The 23,825-nt window shown below is 30.0% G+C and overlaps 2 protein-coding genes across 5 annotated transcripts in view; both read right to left on the bottom strand.

Annotated features, from left to right (window-relative positions):
* Positions 1–23,825, bottom strand: part of LOC144837772 (transcription termination factor 2-like) — a 165,335-nt gene that overhangs the window by 48,388 nt on the left and 93,122 nt on the right. The gene's annotated exons all lie outside the window — the stretch shown is intronic.
* LOC144837775 (C-terminal-binding protein 1-like) overlaps positions 1–23,825 on the bottom strand; it is a 66,184-nt gene that overhangs the window by 13,181 nt on the left and 29,178 nt on the right. For 3 of the 4 annotated variants that reach the window (XM_078693024.1, XM_078693023.1, XM_078693026.1), the window contains exons 3-5: positions 14,845–15,025; positions 9,819–9,905; positions 3,038–3,201 (exon numbers count right to left, since the gene is read on the bottom strand). In XM_078693024.1, coding sequence (XP_078549150.1) covers positions 3,038–3,201; positions 9,819–9,905; positions 14,845–15,025 — 432 coding nt within the window. The remainder of the gene's footprint in view (positions 1–3,037; positions 3,202–9,818; positions 9,906–14,844; positions 15,026–23,825) is intronic. The other variant, XM_078693025.1, reaches the window with a different exon arrangement.

The following is a 23,825-nucleotide window of genomic DNA, read 5'->3' on the forward strand; positions in this document are numbered from 1 at the left end:
ATCTTAACTTGGCCCAGATTTTCTATTTATTATTAAAACAACATTTTAAATCATATCACAAAATTGAATTGACTACCTGATTTTTTTACCTTAACCCAGATTTTATTTTCTATCCATAGTAGCAAGCAAATTGGTAATAATTTTTCAAATAGCCACCAGTGAATAATAATTTATCCTATATCCTATACCTTCTAGATGCAGTATTAACAGCTTGTTTGATCCGCATTTAAATTTGTCACCTAAAACACTCGGTTGATTTTCTATTTAGAAACGAGTAATACGACATAATTCAAATAAAGTAAAATGTTACTGTAGGCAAAAAACTAAACTAGAAATGTAATGACTATTTTAATATTCTGGTATAACTGCAATATTTTATTATCCTGTGTATGGATGTAATGCAAATGAAATGTTTTAGACATGCTACAGTACTTTTGGATGAAAAATGTTTTAAAACTTCGATGGTTTTCAGTGCTGGCATACATTTTTTCTTCACCTTTTTTCATAGGGTTTTAAGGATTTTTTTTTGGTGTGTCTAAAGCCCTATCTACCCTATCAAACTGCCCATATATGATAGTAATATGCTCAAATATGGTATTGATACGACATTATCATGTCCATATATTGACACATTACATTTTATTGTGACATAAAGTTTGAGAGTGTAGACAAAGCTTTATAAATTTTAATTCATTAACCAATTAATTATGATTGGTTTATAATTCAAACAACAAAAATATATAATTTATATATATATATATATATAAGATCTTTAAAAAAAAAGTTTTCATCTGGTTTTTGTATTATCTGTATTTAATTCTTTACGTTAAACCATTCATGAAACGAAACATCGCACACTTACATATTCATGAATTGTTTAACGTAAAGAATTATATACAGATAATAACATGTTTGTTTTTTTCAATATATAAACACGAGTTTGGCAAACACAAATCTAGATAGCCTTGCAATATAGTTTACCATTTATTATTAAAACTACCATAACTGGCATCCTCCGCAAACACGACTGACTGCAAGTGGTGAACCAACGTACAAGGATCTCATTGAGAATTTGAATATAATCCAAACACAATTCAATGATAGTATGAATTATTACAACTTGTATAAATTATTTCTCAAGGACATTGGTAAAAGTAATATCGCAAATCGTGATGTGTATACTTAACTAATCTAAATTTGATTATTTTCTGCCTCTGACAGTTTCAATAAAAATAACATGTCGTTTTTTCGAACATTTTATTTTAATTCTAATTGAATTTCGCTAGGCCAAGTAGAATATTATGTAAGCCGATACTATCACTACTTGTAAGTTTTTGCACTGGTTATATTAAAAAAATGATAATCTTGATTTGAATTTACGGAAACTAGTATAAGTTTACTTTAACAGTTTTCTTTTCATAGATTTGAAAGAATAACAAAAAGGAGAAAATGTTTAACATTAAATAAAATTTACTAACTGAAATGTGATGTTTGCAATGTATCTAATTTGAATTTATGAACAGTAAGTAACATACCAAATAATTAAACAACCACCAATTTATTAATTTGTAAAATGGCTATTATTAGTTAATAATACCTTGGTTATATGATCAATGTATTTAATTATTTTAAACACCAACAAACGTCTTAAATCCATCACATTAAAAAACATATGCAAAATTGAAGAAACGGTTAATATGATTTGTTCGTGGAAAAATGTATTTTCATTACTACAACTAGCTCATTCAAGGCTATGCACTTGCCCCCTCTGGCACAACTGTCAATCATGTTGTTACTGAGGTGACTAGTCTCAGAAGGGGGTGATAAGTATAAAACAACGACATGACACCTTCACTCAAGTATTCAGGGGGAAAAACGGTAAACATTATTCAACAAATTTATGCAAAGTAGCTATGTGAGATTATCAAGGCTGGAATTGTGTTTATAGGGTGTAATTATTGTAGGAATGGGTTGTTTTATTATTATGTTTCTCCTTCGCAACTAATTCATCACTGCTACCAATGGTATTCTCCATTTTTGCCTTATAGCGATCTTGTTTGATGTGACTCCAACCATCTGTGAGTATATTCCCTTGTCATGTTGCGATAAATTATTATTTTTTGTTATGTACATTGTTCACCTGTCTGAGAAATGAACAAAGCATCATTGTCTTTCCATGAAAAAAAATTAATGTTGTGACTAAAATATGTAAATTAATTTTGAAAAATTTATTTATTGATTTAATAGACTTTGGTATAGTTTATGTAATAAGTATTATATATTAAAATAATTCTTTAAAAATCTGAACAAAGCATCATTGTCTTTCCATGTTGCGACATCATGTAACTAAAATATGTAAATTAATTTATTGATTTAATAGACTTTGGTATATTTTCTGTAATATAAATATTACATATTAAAATAATTCTTAATATTAAAAAAGCTGAACAAAGCATCATTGTCTTTCCATGAAAAAAAGTCAATGTTGTGACATCATGTGACTAAAATATAATTAAAAAATTCATTTGTTGATTTAATAGACTTTGGTATATTTTCTGTAATAAATACTATATATTAAAAAAATTCCTAATAATAAAAAAGCATAGATGTTTTGAGGTACTTTAAATTTGAGAATTTAGTATTACTTTTTATAATAAATTGTCATTTTCCAATTCTCCAGTTAAGATGACCTATGCAAATTTTGGACATCACCAGAGAAGTTGAGTAATGAAGCACATCCCAATGTGTGCACATGCGTACAATGTAGTGACCAGCGCAACCAGTTTCTAGGCTCCAGATCATCGCAAATCAAAAGCGGTAGATAGGCACTCTGCTTTGCTGCTTGCTGTTGTGGGTTAAATTCCTATACAAGTCTGTTCTTCTATGAAATAGTACAGTAACTCCACTTCAAGACTTTCGAGAGATTTTCTTTATGTAGACCATATTATTTATTATTTGTGAAAAAGGTATCTATAAATAATTCTTATATATTCATTGAGACATTAAAAAAAATTGAAAAAGCTATTTTAAAACTGACCTTCTCGTGAATTTCATGTGTAGACTGGGCATCACAGAATGCTACAGTAGCAACATCTTTTAGTATGGGCATTTCAATACTACAGTCGCGGCCATCGAGCAGCGCCACCAACGGCCTGCCGACTGGGTTTGATCCGGGGACATTAGAACCTGGGTGGCGTATACCTATGTAAGAAAAATAAAACAGTAAAAGTATTTTTTAATAGATAGATGATTGAGTAAAAACTAAAAAAACATAAAACATCTTTAACTACAGACATGAATTGCAAAAAAACTACAATATAAATAAGGAGAAATGACAAGATTGAGTATTTTTCCGGACACATTAGTTAAGTTAAATCTTTAAGGAGTAGTTATCAATAAGATTAGGTAAGTATTCCCAAGAATTTAAATCCTAAAGACTTTTGTTAGAAATTTACTTAAAAACGTGCATACATTTAGTAAATCCTATATAAAAAGTATTTGGATATGGTGAGGTCAAGACAAGCGATTATTCATCGAGTATGTTTGAGTAGAATTCTCCTATCTGACAACAGATTGATGGCATTACATGCGTTAATTCAACTTCTACTACTGTTGCCATTACAGAAATTTTCAATCGGCGATTTGTTTCGATTGACATAAGATTTCTTCAATTGCTCAACGTAAGTGCACAACGACTTCTGGGGAGATTATACTATCATCCGCGAGAAACTACTTGATTCCGGACTCAAAAAGTCATGGCCACGTATTAGTATCTCTGACACATATCACATGGTCGCACACTTTCGAGTCAGGATATTAAACGCAATGATGAGAAAGTTAACGTATTAATTCCAATACCAAACAAGTAATGGTCGAGTATTATAGCTCGAGAAGGAAATAAAAAAACAACAAACAGAGGTCATGCAGAAGTGGGTTGCCGTTTTAAAAAACCGACTTCGGTTTAATTAATTAGATGTTGCTAGTTTCAGTTTGAGCTGCGGATTAAGAAACAAATGTAGAAACCAAAGATCGAGATAGTTATAAAAATTAAATTTTGTCCCCGAACATTTTCGCATCAGATGTGTTTGATCGTATGATCTTCGTTGCTCCGTGACCGCTATCAGGATTCCCGTGAGAGTACATCAAAGAGAAGCGTTCAAACAAGAATTCATGTTATTACGAAGAAGTCAAATTATCTTTTAAATGTATTTATCACTAATACTTTGTTTGGGTTAGAAAAGAAAAACATTAAGATGTTGAAAACATCAATAGATTGAAACATACTATTGAGAAAGATCAAAACGATTTTTACAATAGATAATATTAGATATAGAAACAAAATATAGTTTTAAGTTTGTAAGAATAATTTGCATTTGAAAGGTATTTTGCCCTAAGAAAAGGGTTTTTTTTTAAAAAAAAAACAACAAAATGTAAATATTAAGAGGCTGTTTGATTAAGATGGAATTTCAATTAAATTTTTTTTTTGTGCTAATATTCCAAATTATTACTTATTAAAGTTCCATCCATTAACTGGACATTTTTGAAAATCAATAAATATATTCAATTAAAAAAAAGTATACAATGTTATGTTTAAATAATTAATTAGAATAAACAAAGGTAACTTAATCAGCATAAAAACTTTATCAATAAATGTATAAAATCTACTTTGCGTTATCGTGACATCAACTTTGACATGCGATAATGAAGATGTTACTCTTTTTGCTTTTGGCTTTTCCCTCCTTCACACTTCAAATGTAGGACTCCTCGGCGGATGTTATCTATCTACCCATTCTAATGATGTTTAGGTCTTGAGGTGTTATGCAAATGTAGAACTCGAAAACTTATCAAATCTATTTATTCATGGACTGGTTAAGAGTTTAGAGTGGAGATTAAATGTAGGTCTTGTAAAAATACTAATGCCTATTCACTTACATATCTTAAATACACATTTTGAAAGAATGTATGTATAAAAAAAAATTACCTTAATTTAAAAATGGATACTAGTATGTTTAGAAATAATTATATTTTAAACAAATTTTTTTCCCATTTTTGACAAGACTGCACTAAAAACTACAAAATAGTTACAGGCCTACACACATGAATGTATGTATGTATAAACAAATTACCTTAATTTAAAAATGGATACTAGTATTTTTAGAAAAACATTGTTGTATATAAACAATTTTAGACAATTTTTTTTTTCATTTTTTCTTTTTTTTACAAGACTGCACTAAAAACCACATAATAGTTATATATGCCTACATACATGAATTTTAATTCTTACCGTACTCATTTTGGTTTTTTTTTTGGATCAAATTATAAAAAAAAATTAAAATTAAATAAAAATAAAAAGATTTATATGCATCTTGTCAACAATGTAGTAAATCTACATCAAATTTAAGTAATCTACAGTTTTGTAATTGATTTCTCAGAGGGCTCTATAATACATATTGAATTATCTGGTAGTCATAACTTGGTCAACTATTACCAGATCTTGATGGCCAATATTAACCCAATTCCAAAAATAAACCAGTGACCAGTGCACTTTCTACCAGGAAAATTTAATTTACAATTTATCTCAACACTAATTATATAAGTTGTGGAGTCATGTCCTTTTTATTAAAACATGGCTTATTCAATGACGGTGTTGTTTAAGCCGTCGACCAACAAAATATAAAAAAAAACTGACTGATGAGTGACTTGAATATTAGTTACCTTCCAATTAAAAGCTGGTTTCCTTGCCATGGACTTATAATTTGTGTATATAATCCGAACATAAAGTGCTTAATAATTAGAAGGAATCGGAGGTATTGTTCGATATTGTTCAAATATATGTCGTAAAATGTACAATTTATTTAAATTACTGGATAATGTTTTGTTATCAAATTTATAGCTTCAGAACTGAAATAATGCCTTTGAATTTTTAAAATTGTTATGCTCAAATAAAACTGGGTTGAAATGCATTAACTAATATATCAAATTAATCTATTAAAATACCTATTAAATAGCATTATACATGTACTAATAAACCTATAACTAAAGAGTAGTAGCAGTGTAATGATTAATGCAGGGAGGAAAAACTAGGCCTATTAATAAAAAAAAAATCAGTTCATTTGAAAAATTGGTAATTCAATACATGCTATACGCAGGCCCTGTTAATTAATTGAAAAGGAACTCCAAATCCAAGTAGATGATACAGCCTAGATTACGATGAAAAAAAAAACCTAGACTGGGCTATACAGGAAATTCTTAGTCTGCACAGCAATGATCATGTTTAAAACTCTGACCCATCGTGACCCAATTTGTACCAAGAGAGGTCGTCGATGGTACTAGTTTTAAACGACTAATAAAGTACTGTTAAAAACATCACACGCCAGCTCACTCAAATTATCTCATTCTCAATAGCATTATATTGAACAATCAATGAAACTGGCAACGAGGACACCATTTTATGATATCAATGACAGGAGAAACAGGAAGAGCTATTGCTATTAATGGTTAAATAAAATGAACAGAATTAACACCCCGCTCAGAAAGGATGACATAGGACTGAATTCTGTTAACTACCGAACTAACTTCCGTCGACATTCAGCTTAATGATTCTTCCTTCCTGTAACAAATTCCTGCATTGAAATTCTACTTTATAACACTGTTTTTTCCTTTACCTCGCACAAAGAACTCTCCTATCTTATAATCATCTACTAATTGTAGTGTGTGGCGCACACACGCTAGCAGGTGAAGCCCTGTTGTAAAAACCGGCAAACCATTCATAATTTAACTTTTTATTCTATTGTCATCATTAATAATGTACACATAGATTATGCGATAAAACGGGCGATAAAATTCTGGTATGATTAAAATTTGCCGAATAAACTCTTGTTCATGCTAAACAAAAAAATATTTCACATAGCAATTTTTCGTGCTTGTTCATGTTTAATGCAAAGCGTACCACGGGATCATTAGAGTATATGTATCACAAATTCATATTGTTCTTCATTCCAATCAAAATCTTAATTTGTTTAAAAAGTGCAACTATTTAATATAATAACCACACAAGACAACATAATAATTAGTATAAATGAAGGTACAAAAAAACCTATTTGTATCGTTTTAGAGTTTACTATATAATTCCCAGGTCTTAATAAAAAATTAACAATTTTTTAAATAACTTAGTTTATAAAACAATCCTCCACACAGCAAACCCAGTTATTATAAGGTTCTCTGACCTGTGTAAGGGCAAATATGCATTACATTTTTTTCATATTAAAATTGTTATCCTCAATCTAGGGCACCAGACATTTAAGCTCCTAACAATAGCAACAAAACTAACAATAAGCATGTGAACAAAAGGTATTGTAAATCATTTGTTAGAAAACTACTGTTAATAAATCTATTTTTAAGTTTGCATCTAATTTTAAATATTTACGAATAATAATACTATATTGTTAAAATGGTTTCCTAATAACAATAAAATATTGTTAAAATGGTTTTTAATACAATTTCATATTTTAGTATGTAATATTTAATATGATAAATTAAGTAGATAATCAACTGACCTGATACTGTATATTAATATTTGTATTCAAAATTTATATTTTATTTCTTGTCTATTGACAATTATATGTTAATTATTAATATAGTTTTTTATCATAACTTACAAATTACTTTAATTCTGAATTAACTAAATATCAACTTTTTCATATTAAATATTGATGAGACAAATATGTACTAAGTTTAATTTAAATTTTGCCAATTTTAATATGATTTTCATATATTAGTAGGTAATATAAAGATGTAATAAAAAATAATACAATGGAATTTTGAGAAATGCAAATTTAAATATTTTTACAACTTTAGTATGAATAGACTATCTATTATTATGTAAAAATTCCACACTGCTATATTAATTAAAGAAAATCATTCAAGTCCAAAATTGTTTATTTGTAATTTACATATGCTACATTATTTGTCAAAGAAAGTATCCCGATGAGAAACATCTTACAATTATCATTTACTAGGCCTTTATTGATTACAATTATCAACTAAAAAAATGTTTAAATATTTGTAATTTACATAATAATGCTACATTATTTGTCAAAGAAAGTATCCCGATGACAAACATCTTACAATTATCATTTACTAGGCCTTTATTGATTACAATTATCAACTAAAAAAATGTTTAAATAAATTATTTTAAAGTCTTCCAAGATACAACAAACCCAAGGTTACCAACCCAGCTGTATAAATTATTCAAATTTCAGAGAGAAAATTGGAGAAAAAATCAATTATTTTACCATAGAACAAACAATTTCAAACGAGCATCTAATATAATCAAAGTATCAAGGACAATATTTTGAGGTGATAACTTAAATTTTTGTACAATAATTTTATGAATGTATTAAATAAATAAGACAGCTGTTGATTAAATGATTATTCAAGAATGTTTCTTAAGCCTGTTTCCTGTACGAATAGAGTGATTGTTCCAGGGTTATGTTAATGCTCGCCTTTCAGCCTACCGCTGCGCTTTTAAACAGTCAGAACGGCGTTTCCTGCCTTGGTAAGCTCTTCACTGGTGATGACAAATGTACAATTGGTAGCATATTGCTTAGGAGGACTGAAGTAGCTATGCTTAGCTTTAAATTCAGAGGGTAGTACCTAGGCCATCGATTTCTACAATACTGTGACAGTTACCGGTAACAGGGGCGGATTTTTTAAACAGGAAAGCGCTAACGTATAATATTAATAGTCTTTCAAAAATAGATATCAAAAGTATTTAATTTAATTAGTTGTTTTACTTTAAACCGAAAGGCCCTCACCCCTAATGCTACTGCTGGATCTTCTCCTTGTTAAGAGTTCTCAAACAATCTTATGATGAATGTGGTTCCCATATTTTGTTGTTTCCTATGCAATATAGTAGTCTGATCATTTTCAAGGGTTCAAATATTCCTAATCACGCCCTTAAAAACCTACCATTATCATTTTTAAATCATAGGACTGGAACCCAGACGTTTTAAGCATCAGGGAAACTTTCTAAATATATTTTTCTAGATTATTCCGATTACAAAATCGAACAAAGTAAAACCAAAATTGATGCCAAATTTGATATTGGCAACGTGACAATCTGGTAGAAAGTGTTTACCGATGACAAATCTGTTTTACTTACGGAAAGGAAAGTACATTAAACCTACCCGGTGGTGTCATTCTAATTTTATCAGTTCTAGGGTCTAGGCCCTCTCTCCAAACACAAAATTAGATCAAGATTTACCCTAAACATTGTGTTTCAGCCTACCATTATTTTAAGAAAAACATCTAATAATTAATATCAATAAAAGAATTCACAACAACTTCAAACTAACAACAATTATTCATAAAAACATGCCATACAACAATCACGTTCTCATGCAATGCAATATTAATTCTTTTTAAATGGACACTATAATATATTTCTATTGTTTATTGATTACTTCAGGTCTTTTCTTCAGTGAAATAATCTTTAGCAAGGCGTATAAAAAATAATTCAATCAATAGTAATATTTTCCAAACAGATCATAATTTAGAAATTTGAAGTAAATAAACTATTTTCATCATGCACAGTTTTATTAAATTTTATTTAAAAAAAAAAAATTTAACCAATTAGAAGCCACAAAAAAAAACACTACTAAATGCAACTGAAGATAAATAAATTTAAAATGCAAAAATAAAAAAAGGATGCAAAATTATAAATGAAATTCATGACATAAAAACTAGAACATTATCTCGACGGATGCGCTACAACATAACATTTGGGCTAGCAGAGCGGTTGCAAAGATCAAACTTACTGTCTTGGACCGTCTTAACGCCCCAACTACCGCCTCCAAAAATTCTGGCTAGTTCACTCGGTGATTTCATTCGTAAGGCAAGGTTTTCTGTTGGATAATTGTCATAGAGGTCAAAGTTCAAAGAATGAAATCATTTGGTAATTATTACAATCGGGGAAATGCGCTTGTGAAACAAATAACTAGAAATAAAGCAAAAATATGATTTATAAAGCAATAAGTCCAGGACTGACCAGAAAGTATAACAAACTTTAATACACTGTATTAGGAAACACATAAAATAACTAAAAATAGTTAGGATTCAAAAATTCAAAATTCAAACTAAAAAATGATTTTGTGCACGAATACTATAAAGTATTAGTCTAAATTTTCTCAAGCAAATGAAGTTAAGAACATTTTTTTTAACTATCAAGTTTTTACTTAAAATATTATACAATTTCTGATTTATTTTCTTTTTATAATGGAACAGAACCTACTAAATAGTATTAGAACAGTAAACTTATAACCGTGTTTAAACTAGGCCAGTATTGAATAATTAACTATGGCATTTGTTGACAACTTCCAGCGTTTACAAACAAGTTAGCATCTATCGCAACAGTGTGTAGAATACACAACACACTATTAAAATTTCATTGGAAAACTAGTATAGTGTAAAAACATGGTGTTCCTACATTAATGTCTCGCAAGCACGGGCTGTTATCACTTAGCCACATTTTAAGTAAAAACTATTAAATATTTAACTATCGTTATATGGCATACTTGTGACATATTTGTAGGGCAACATCCCACTAGTGATGTCTGTGTGTCAGATGTGACCAAGTTTAAACGTAAATAAAATGTATTAGCTCTGTCGTGAGTAAAGACAGATTTTGGTTTTAATTGGTTGTTTGATTATTATTGGTAGTTAATAACCAAAGAAAATATTCCATTTCTTAAAAACTCTATGCTATTATTCTTAAGCTATTTATTAATAAGTTAATCAGATGACACTAAATGGTACTTATAAATACAAGTAGGCTTAGGAATTTTAATAACAATATAATTACAATAACTTACAGAGAATCGGATTATTATCTAATATCAATAAATCACATTTTACAAATAAATATCCATCAGGTATTGTTAAGATATACTGCTATACCTACTACTATAATATTTGGAAGGAGGGTTAATATCAGAGGACAAAATCATGGATGACAAAGTTCATTCCATAAGATAAAAATGACAGTTGTTCACTTAATTAAACACTAACCTACCTTACTTAAGCAAAAATGTCTAGCCCTGGTTTTCTTTCTAAATTCTACCCATTTGGAAATGTGTATTCAGACTAAGGTCATAGGATTCACATGAACTGGGTTAAAATATGTAAAGTCAGATTTAAAAAATAGAAAAAAAATAGAACTAGCTTAGCACACATAAGGAGAAAAAACATCAAAATCTTAAATAATCAATCTTATATTCTGTAGCCATCTATCAGTCAGCGGACTATTTCACAAGACGACAATATCGGATTCTGCAAAAGCTAATACACACTTATAATCTGTGTGTATAAAATCTACCGGAAATGAAAGTATAAGAACATCTTCAAATGATTGATAATCCGATTAACAAATAATTTTTTCATCTTTAACTTAAATCCTAATATAATAGTGTGTTTTATGTATTTACACTGCTTTGTGGAATTATTACTTTTAAAAAAAAGGTTTATCAATAAAAAAAATGTTGCTCAATGAAAAAAATGTTTATGTCAAGAAATTATAAATAACAAAATTATATGCTTAAAATAGACATTATAGAAACATAACAGACCTCACAATACAAGGCTAGAATTTTCAATGATGAAAATCCTTTTCCCAAAAACATAATTCAAAAGAATTTATTTCATCTTTATTATCTTTTGTTTCAAACAATGAACTTAAGTTGAAGGCACAAACCACCAGAAATTGTTTCTGATGTGTTCAACTCGCGCTTAAAAGACGGCGCAGTCCAAAATAACTTTATGAACTAATCACTCAAGGACTTTAAGTGTGCTTATTCAGTATTTTGACAAATATCATTAATAATACATTTATTCTGTGAATTCTCGGTAATTATGCCTAAAATTAAACCAAAAAACCCCACATACCTACTCATAAACAACATTTAATAAAACATAAGCTATCAACATCTCCCGGTAGTTATTTTGTACTTAATGCTCAAACCGGATCCGCATACTTGACGTTGAATAGCCCCTTCAAGATGCTAAACCCGAGTTTTCTGTCAATGCATCACTTTATACGATTAATCCGTTCACGTCAAGTAACATTTAAAATTGATCTCACTGAGATGTTGTTATTCTTATTATACAAGCATTGTTAGCATTTTGTTATTATTGCGTCAAGGATGCGTTTTTTTTTCTGACAATGAATTTTAAATAAAACTGATGAACAATGAACATCGTTCATCATGACGTTAAGCTAAAGTGTCATCTCAAAAATGAATTCAGTCCGAAATATAAACTCTAACATTCCGATGTATTTACGCCTAATTAACTAGAGACCAAAAATAACCACAATTTTTTTTTTTTTAGAAATATCAACATTTTTAACACGATTCTTCTCAACTGATCTAGTTTCATAAACTGTTTCTTTACTGTAGGAAATTTACAATAATTTGTAGAATTAATGATTTCAAAAAAATATTTCCACTATGTTTATCATTTTGATAAATTTGTTATTAAATTCAAATTTATTTCCTTTCTTTATTTCTGATAAAATTATAACAATAGTATTAACATAGAAAGTTAAATACTTATCGAGTCCAGTCCTATAACATAATAATATTTATTTCTTTAACTTGAGTTGATGCAAAAGATGATTGTGATGATTAAAGCAAAGACAAGTGATGAAGATGACAAAAAACATGACAATAATGATAAAGATGACCATAATTATGAATATGGCCATAAAAATGGTGATATAGCTAGTTGACATCCTATATATACTGTAGCCATAGCCAATCTTAATGTAGAAAACTTGGTGGATATTTCAATGGCTAGTAAGAATGATTAAAGTCAGGTTAACTTTGATATGCACAGTTATCATCATTATGTCAGTGGGCTGTTATAAATTAAATACTTTGTGTGAGTGTAACCACGGCTTGCCAAGACATAATTCATCTAAATACGTGATTAAAATAATCTTGGCTAAGTTTATGTATTTGGAAGTGGGAAGTCTAGCTTGTAATTATAGTATTCGGGAGTTTTAAACACAAACTTGCGTCAGATAGAAGCCTACTCACCCCCGAACAAGCCACAAGTGGGCATCCAATGACCAAAATGTACTGGGTTAGGTATTATCTTACAAAAAACTAACAGTAAAGTATGTAAGACTGGTTGTATTAATTTATAATTAAATGTTAAAACTTGATGGTGGTTGCACTCCTGTTTAGCAAGGCCTTCTGCTAAGCATGATTTGGGCCTTTTTCCAGGACACTATTTCTTCATTAGTGCTCTCACAACATAGCTATGGTTGTCACTACCAACAATAGGCCATAGGTATTTATAGTTTATACCGGAGGTAATTAACCTTATCGTACATAGTTATTGATGAATAAACGTAAATTTAAAACAACATTATTTGACATTAATAAAACTATATATAATAAAGAACAACGATCAAGACAAGACAATTGACCTAGTGGAAAGGGAAGGAAGTGTTAGATTATGTTTCAGAGTAAAGAATATCTGGGCAACACTCAATTAAACATTATTAACAGTTAGTATACATTTGTACAAACTTAAATTCTAGAATTTTCCAGTTTGTATATATTAATATGAAGTAACTTCTTTATTTTCGACATCGTGATTGATACAAGACAATGTTTGAATACCACAACAGAATAAAAAATAACTTACTAATAAAAAGCAATAAATATTTATCAACGAATCAAGATTATCAAAATGGAAAAACTTCAAAATTCTAACGATTTACTGTAGTTGGAGCTTATAGGAGGTGCGTGTCTTAAAATTAGGCCGGGTGGACGGACTTTAAGGAGCGTATCTTTGCACATCAGAATAATACCCTTGAAAATTTAGGGAGAGAGTGGGGGGGGGGGGGGGGAATCTTATGATTGAATTGATTGGGGGTGGGATTATACTCAAGCGTGGTATTATACTTGTAAAATGTCTTATTAGCCGTTTAAAGTTTAGATCAATAATGAGGTCAAAGAAAGCCATGTGATTGTACAGCACTATGGAAAATCAATGATATCATGTCTTATTGCTAAACGTTTCCGCTAAAGAAATCTTTCTCGGTGCGTATTTAAGAAGCTTTTACATGTCGTTACAACTTATAAAGGATGCTTCAAAAGCTACGATATAATAGGGTGCTCTGTTTATAATATTCATTTATGGATTTACAGTACTATACACACAATATCTCTTGGCAAACAAACAAATTTGTTGTTATTTTGTTGAAGAGTTTTCAACTATCAAAGAATTTCTAAAAAAATTATTGCAAAATAATTAAAAATGAAAATCTATGTTAGTATAAGTTTTAATATTCTATTTGCAGTTTATAAAAGAAATACCAAACCCAAACAAATGAATTAATTGTTAACAATTTAGATGTATCTGCATGCGATTAATATAAACAGAAAACAATAAACATTAGTCAAGATCAATAATCATATACAATGATGAATTTCCATGTATTCTATTGTTTCATAATCTGTGCTATGGAATGCCAGGCCTATTCTGCCACAATTCAACATCACATGGTTTGGTAATACACTTCCCCTTACACAATGAACCTCACTATGTTTTCTGCATCTCAACAGGGTAAATAGATATCAAAATGTAATTTGACCAATCACGAAGAGACGGATCATCCAAGTGTCGCTTGTGATTGGTCAATTTCATGAGCATACACCATTTTATTTTTTTTTATTATACCTTATTTAGTGAGGGTGACCCTAAACAGCATATGCTGACAATCAAAGGGCCCTCACACTTATGTTGCGAAACTAAGCTTAATCTACATGTACATACCTTCAGCGATTCGATCAACAGACATCCTGGGCCTTTTTGGTTTCCTCTTATCCATAGGGGAACGAGGCCTCACGTAGGAGCTAATGTCGATTGAGATAGGCGTGTCCACTTGTGGGTCCGGCACTGGGATATCGCCTTCTTTTTTCTCACCACCAGAGAAATGGCAACTACAAATACGTAACTAATACGAAACAAGAAAGAAATAAAAAATGGAGGAAAAAAAAGAAGAAAATAATTAACATTTTGTAAAATATTTATAAAATAATATGAATTACATAATGAAATATAGATTAGTTATTCTTTGTTCTGGCAAAGCGACAGACCATTGAATTGGTATATCTAATTTATATAATGTTCAAATTCTAGACACTTAATATCAAAATAGGATTTTATGTATAATTATAATGTTCAAAAAGTTTAACATATAGTATATATAATACACATAAATTGTTAAATTAATATTTAATACCATTGTATATACACCTATTATCAGAATATTTAAGCTTAAATCAATAACAAAATCCACAAGAAATGGGAAATAACATATTACCCACAATGCTATTGGAGAAACTAAATGTTACTGAATTAGGATATAAAACCACAGGGAATGCAACTAACAGGCTTATGCCAAGTAAACCAAATCCAACATAAAACACCAGAAATAATATACATAATAATCAGAACATGAACACCATTAAAATGTGTACTTTAGCTGCATGTACACCGCGATAGATAGCCTAAGAATAAATTTGGCATGAGTACTGTCGATATAGTCCCAATCTGAATCACTCTTCCTTCCTCTACAGTAATAACCTTCCAAACATAATAACCAAAATGTTACCTCTTACAATGTTTACAACATGAATTATGTATCCAGCAAAATCGTTTAAAAACTACGGTAAAAATCCTCACTTAGAGTAACATGATCGTATTAAGCTTTGCAACTGGTTTGAGAACACAACCTATGAGTTGGCTCTACCAAACACTCACGGGACCAACAACCAACAATCTATGCCTAGTTTCATTCATATCTTCCTTCCTTTAGCATATTTCTACTTTTCCTTCCCCAACTCACTTAAATATGAGCTGTTACACATTACAAATCGAAATTGACATTGTAAATTATCGAAGGAAAAGCCAGAAAACTAATTTAATCAAACTCAAACATGGCAGATAAAACTACCTATCTTTATCAACTGAATAAAATTTATAGAACGCCAGATCAAATACAAATTAACATAAATGATCGGTCTTCATATAATTAATAATATAATACGTGTAATTTGGTTTATCATGAATTTAAAAGTATAATTCAAAACATGTTGTTTAATAAATGATTGTTTAAAAAGATTCTCATTAAATATTAATAATTCAAATGTATAAACATCTTGCTATACATGTATTCAGCTTTAAACATTATAAGGATATTCAATAATTGCTATACAGTGCCAATTATTATTGTTACAAATAATATCAGTTTAATTGTGGTAATTTTTTTGGAAATACACCTTAAATTTCTATCAAATAATTTTTAAAAAATACAAATAAAAAACATATTTCAATAAAATTTTTCATCTGAAATCTAATTCCCCTCCCTCCCTTTACATCCCCCTACCACATTGTTCCAAAAAAAAAAATTAATAAATTACTGAAATATTCATCAATGTAAAGCACGAACCTACCACCTAAAATCAAAACATAGATGGGAGGGATCAATTTACAACAAAATAACATCTTTTGTCTTCAATAAACTGAAAGATGCAACATTATAAGAAAACACATGCCATAAACCATTCTCATACAAGACGCAACATTGGGGTTTGTCATACAAAGCATAAAGAAAAACAACGTGCAATATTTGGGATGACAAGGCATTCATAATGCAGTATACTTAACCAGTTGGCTGTACGCTGACGAGGTGAATATTGTTACCCTTTTTGGTATACTTAACCAGTTGGCTGTAGGCTGACGAGGTGAATATTGTTACCCTTTTTGGTATACTTAACCAGTTGGCTGCATGTTGACGAGGTGATTATCGTTACCCTTTTCGGGTCCTTTTCATGATAGATATAGCGGTATCAGTCGACTCTCCATAAACCATACTCTCCCAAAACCAGATTTTCTTGTGTATTTACAAACAAGACATTTTTGGCAAAACAAGGGTTTTGGGACAGTTGGCTGTAAACCCAGCATGTATGCATTATAGCCATATTATGCAGAGAACATCATCATTTGGAGTAGATAAAGTGGTGGTCAATTTAATTAGACAGCCAATCTCCATTTACATTATTTCTTAATCTTTCTTAAAAGATATTAATTTAATTTTAAATTCTATTCTTCTAATACATGAATATTCTTTGGTGAAAAAGTATGGTAGATATCTTCATTATACATAACTAGTAGTATGCATTTCTATCTATCTTTATCAAAAAGTTGACTATATTATGTGGAAAAAAAATCTTACAGTATTTGACACTAAAATCTAAACTTAATCTAATCAAAATGAAGGGCTTTAAATCAGGGATGGGCTTAAGTCAAGAATAGGCTTATATCTGAGTTATTAAGCTCTGTCTACAGTTTGACAAAAAAAATGTCATGTGCCCAAATATGGTAGTGATATGCTCAAATATGGTAGTGATATGACATCATCATGTCCATATATGGGCACAACACATTTGTTGTCACATAAAGTTTGATAGTGTAGACAGAGCTTTAGTTACAAAATATCTTTAAGATATGAACTTAAAGCATCATACCGAAACATGATTATATCTATTTAACATGTAAACGAGTCTACAATAATAGTTGCAATGCCCCATGGGATGGCAATTCATTGATTGCAATGAATTAAGAGGTCAAAGGTCAATGTACAGGCTTGTATGGTTATGCTAATTATTTAATTAAATTCTTTAAATGACAAAGAAATTGATTTAATGAACAGGAGAATAATGAACTCAAGATGAATGTGTTTATTTTTATTAGGATTAAGTTATCTTTTAAAATTAATTTTGTAAAAGTATTACTCAGTGAATTTCCTTTAATTGTTTACAGTGTTTTAAATTTAAATGTTTTTACAGGTAATTTGTAAATTATAATAAAACATTAATGATACAAAACAAACATTACTTATTAACTAATAAGTTATTTATTTTCAAATTGTATGTTGTGTAAAGGATGCTCAACGAATTAACTAATACGCGATTATCAATTATTGGAAAAAGGACATATAAATTCATCTAAAACACAAATCAACAAAAACAAGGATGACAAAAATAGAGAGTTTGTTATGCTGTCAAATTAAGTTGATTATGAAGAAGGATATGTCAAATATGATGGTTATTAGATAATAATAATCAACGACAACAAGAATAGTGTCAGCTATTAGTTTACTTAGTACTGTAGTAACGCTTTGCCGCGGCCAACAAATTGCTAGAGGCATAAAGCGACCGTAATGCTCGACACTCAATCAAAGTGTTTGTATCTATTTCAACGATAGTTTAGGTACCTCACATTGTACAAGCAGTACATAAGCAGTTAGGGATGGACTCGATGATTGATGAAAGTATGACCGAAAGCTGACATAATACTGAGGAGATCCCTAAGGCTAAGATTGTAAATACTGTGATGGATTTCTTGGGACAAAATTATGCCTTTATTACGTTTTGAACTAAATAATAGCACAAGTTTGGTACGCTTACAAAAAAAGCAATTGATAAACAAATTAGTAGATTAATCGTTAATTAATTTTTTAATTTTTGAGATGAGTAATTAACTAATAACCCAATTCATACAAACTAACAAATAGCAATAACTCTCTTGTTTCAAATCTCAATATATTTTTTACATTTTGAACATATGGGCGAATATTTCAAATAGCATATGTTATTTATCTATTTATACATTAATGATTTCATTTGTAATAATAGTGCATCAGACTTTGTATTTGACATGGTAGGACATGATCATCAATATTTAATCATGTTATGTATTTATATTCATTGGATATACATAATTTAAAAATGTTTAGCATTTTATACGTACTTATATTAAAAATAATTATCCACCTTCTTAGACAAAATGAAACAACAGCAAACATTCTGTGGGGGCGGTGGAAGGGGTTACAGCAGAGACAGTACTGTAAACTACTTTTATACCGAGTCCAAATTCCAGTCCAACGTCCAAATAAAAAATCGTGGGACACGGGTGTAGCATTTAAGAACCGTTTACACTCCAGTTTGGTTCCTTCTTGGATGCAACACAAGGATGTAAGCGTTCCACAAGTAATTTGACCAATCACGGCATGATGGATCACCCAAACTGTCTCTTGTGATTGGTCAATTCACTTGCGTTGTGTCTATATCATTGTGTTCAAGTGGGAACCAAGCTTAAAGCAATTCACCCTGGATTTTTATCCCGCCGCGGCACACAATTCGGACCAAGTGTGAACATAGCTTTAAAAAAAAAACCATCTATTTATTCTGAATCTCTAAAATGATCAAACTATAGTTGATTAATTTCTGCTGAGTTATTTTTACAGACACCTTACATTTTTCCTAGATTTCGATTACTACTTTTTAAATTTTTTTAGTAGCATCAATAAATCATTGGCAAGTGTCAATAAAGCTTTTAGTGTTAATTAAGCAATACATCATCTACCATCTAATTGATATAACAAGGTTCAAATGTTCAGGATACAGTTGACTGACAGGTTAAGATTGGGGGTAGAATAGACTATTTTATGTCATGCTACAAACAATAGAGCATTTATTTGCACATGAATTTTAACAACAGTAATGTTTTATTTGCAAAATGGGAACAGACACCTAAATATCAACATCAGTGTTCGGTTTAGTTCAGGCTGGTCAGCTGACCAATGTAAAACCCATGGCGGGCTAGTATAACCAGTTGTGTTACTGGCCCGATAATGGCAGCTAAAAATAACTTTAAATTTGACCTTTCAACATACTTAATGTAAATATATAAAACATACTGGGAGAGAATAATTCACTCTCTTAATAATAGTAATAATAAAATCTTTATTTTAAAACGGAGGCTCGTTCACAACAAAATGTGTTCTTCCACGAGGCCGTGTGAAAGAAATAAAACTACAATATCACAATTATTAAACTGATGAACAAACAAGAAAATTATACATTGAAAGGAGAAAAAAGAAGTTATCACAACGCCGAATGGTTTGTAGGCATGCCCAGTTTATTTGTTACGCTCTGTTGATTTACTCTTATGGTATCCGTGATTGCCAATCCTATACAGGTTATATTAAAAAGGTAAAGATGAGTCATATGAAATCTTTCCTCCTTTTTTATTCTAACAAAACCGTTAATTTCAATATTTCTTTAGAGAATATTTGTATTTTAAAGACATTGTATGATTTTGGATACAATTATGTTATAAATGGATGTTTAAATTTCCAGTTGCTTTTTTTAATGAGAACTCAATGTCTATAGCAGTGGTTAAGACAGAGATTAAATGGTCAGAGCACATCATATCATTTTAGTATGGGGAATAGTTGAAAAATACTTCCAGAACAGCAGACTTATACGAACAAGAAAACTTTAAGTTATAACCTATATTTTAATTTCAAAAATCTATTTAAAGAATTAGATTGTCAAAATGTGAATAAGTAGGTACGAACAAACAATACCACTGTATAATGGTAAACTATACATTTATTCTAAATTTTACCAGGGTAGCCTACCCATTGAAAATAGCGGTCTTTCATAAGACCCTGGGTAAAACTATAACAATAATATAAAGATATTGTCTGGAGTCTTTACACGCCCTTTGAATCTTCTGGTGACCTCGGAAAAAGTTTTTAAATTATAGGGAAAAAAGAGTAATTATTATTCTAGGACAACGCATTTCCTTTAAGTTGAAGACTTCCGGAATGTTACTGTGAATTGAATGTGTAGTGATATACAGCCTAGACTGAAGTGCCTAAATAACAGGAAAACACATTTTAATTTGCTAACCAGCCTTTTCATTATTCAATAGCCTAAGCTTGAAGAATTCCTGCAGCCATTGTTTGTGATACTGCACACTTTAATTGAATACTCCTACTACCACTTGTAATGTAAGCCATTTTCGTATATAATTATGTATGTTTGTTTTAAACAGTAAATTGTAATTAATAACATCATACTGTACAAAAAATATTTGTAAAAATTACATAAGAAAATTTCAAATTTGATATAAAACTTTATAATTCAAAAATATTAAAGTCTTATTAAAATCTTATAATATACAAAAAAACCTACAAATGGTTTTGGGAGTATATCAGGCCATTTCACAAGAATGTAGGTCTAGTCTACTGTACAGACACATTTACACATACTTTTCATTAATTAATATAAAACTGTCATTAATTAATAATGAATGAAAATCAATTAATTCATCACTGTTATATGAAGTATGGTTATAATTTTATTCTAGCCTAGACAAAATTCATCCTCCCAAAATTCAAAATTAACAATTTAAAAACCAGAACACACTCTGTTCTATTGATTTCATAAAAGAAAAAAAGTCGTGAATTTTTTTATAATAATTTTATCAACATATTTACGTTTCACTAATTCAGGAAAGTACATTATACACAGTTATTAAACATACTAGAAAAACCATTGAATTTAAATAAAGAGCTTTAAATATATATAATCTTTTCAATGCTAAATACAAGGTATTTATAACTGAAATACATTGTAATATTCTTGAGAGCTCATAGCAAGGTCCTTAAAAACGAATTACCATAAAGGGCTAGATTGCCAAAGAGAACAAAGACATAATATTGATGGGTATTTAGTCTAACTTGAAAAGGAAGCAGAGACCTTAATATCCTGAAACAGGGTTGTGTTGATCGATTGCATTTCGTTATTAGAATGAGTAGAAATAAAAAGTGCCCTACCAACCGCTATTGGCCTCTACGTTTACCAAACACATTGTCTATTATTGTTAATCAGCAGGAGAAAATGATATAAAAGATGTTTAACAATAATTGTAATAATAATAAAAGATGGGGAAGAAGGTATTGGAATGAGGAGGGTATTGGAATGGGGAGGGTATTGGAATGGGGAGGGTATTGGAATGAGGAGGGTATTGGAATGGGGAGGGTATTGGAATGGGGAGGGTATTGGAATGGGGAGGGTATTGGAATGGGGAGGGTACTGGAATGGGGAGGGTACTGGAATGAGGAGGGTACTGGAATGGGGAGGGTACTGGAATGGGGAGGGTATTGAAATGGGGAGAGTAAACATGGGATCTCCATAGAATATGTGATCCTTTTTCAAGGGTTGGGTCAAATTGGGTGGGTCATACTGGCTGACCTCGCCCCTGGATCGACTTTTGATTAGCATAAAGCTACCATTTTATTTCTAACACAACAGAGAGGAGAGAGAAACATCCCCATCTACATTACCTTCCCATCTAATTTGAATAATGAGTAAAATTCATCCCTGCATCTTATGCATATTGATTCATTCTACCGATACCACAATCTTAAAACCACTGAGTGGTTAAGAAGAGCAACTAAGCTCTGTCTACACTATCAAATTTTATGTGACCAAAAAAATGTGATGTGCCCTTAATGTATATGGACATGATGTCATTTCACTACCATATTGGGAACATCACACTTTTTTGGTCAAACTTGTTTGATAGTGTAGACAGAGCTTTAGATTCTCTAGCCGATAAATTTAACACTAAGACATTTTTTTTTTTTTCAGATAATTTGCAACTAACATAATAATATAATTTTATTATTATTAAGAAATATCTCTACATATTAGTTACATCAAATTGCAAATATTAAAATAGATATTATAATGTAATGAGGACATTCAATAGCATTTATTGTCTAACTAAACATTCTTAATGAACTGTGGATTGACTATTAGCCATTAAACATTATGTCTATGTGACCTCTTCATCAAATTATTAACTTGCTTATACAGTACATAATGACTATGATTATATGTATAATAACTACTACTATAATGTATGTGCTCTAGGGGTATCTCACATACAAATAAACAAAAAACCCCAGTATAACTCAAATTAATAATAAAATTAATAATGAAATCATAATAAAACATTCAAATGTATTTTGAAACTCCTGTAGAGTATTTTAATAATTTGTATTTTGCTGCCTTGTTAACAAATATCATTGAGGTTAACAATTCCTTCTCTGATTAAATATAAGTTTTTATAATATCAATTCTGACCAAATTAGGATAAAATGTAAAATTTTAGGCCTAATTATAATCTGGATAACAATTTTCATTTAAAGATTAGTGTTTTTGTGCAATCTTAAAGATATTTCATCACAATATAAATTCATCAAAATTTATCATTTATTGTAAGTGTTATTAATTATTATATTATCGGCTTCTTAATTATTTGTATTTTTAATAATCTACCATGTATTATTAGTTGTTACCCAATAATACCTGTCAATCAATTTGATTGGCAGCTATCACTTCTTGTAATTAGTGAATTGCATCGAAGATATAAGAATCTTGTTATAGCATCCTGCCAGTAGCTGCCCGACAACACGTGCAATGGCCGTGTAAACATACGTGTCATACAATCGCAATATTACAAATCAATTCTCGTTCTGAACCGTAGCCTACAGCTTCCAAGGGCGTACATGCATGTTCTGATCAAAAACCTTAAAGCACGTGCGGAAATGCTCTGATGTGACCTAGCTAGCTTTTGCCATATTGTCTTTTAATTATATTACTGGGATATTTTATGCATTCTTATCTACTGTACAGTACATGCAAAATGACAAGGTTGGATGTCGAAAGACAAATTATGTTTTTCGTTTTGGTTCTTTAAAGCCATAGAATACTTAAACATTATTTATATCTAACATTTACACACACTACCTAAAGGTAGCATTCATGAAATTTAAATGAGGGGGGAGGGGGGAGATAGGAAAAAGGGCTGACTTGACATGATTGAGGTGG

Source organism: Antedon bifida, chromosome 3, assembly GCF_963402885.1.
Source record: "Antedon bifida chromosome 3, ecAntBifi1.1, whole genome shotgun sequence".
Taxonomy (NCBI): domain Eukaryota; kingdom Metazoa; phylum Echinodermata; class Crinoidea; order Comatulida; family Antedonidae; genus Antedon; species Antedon bifida.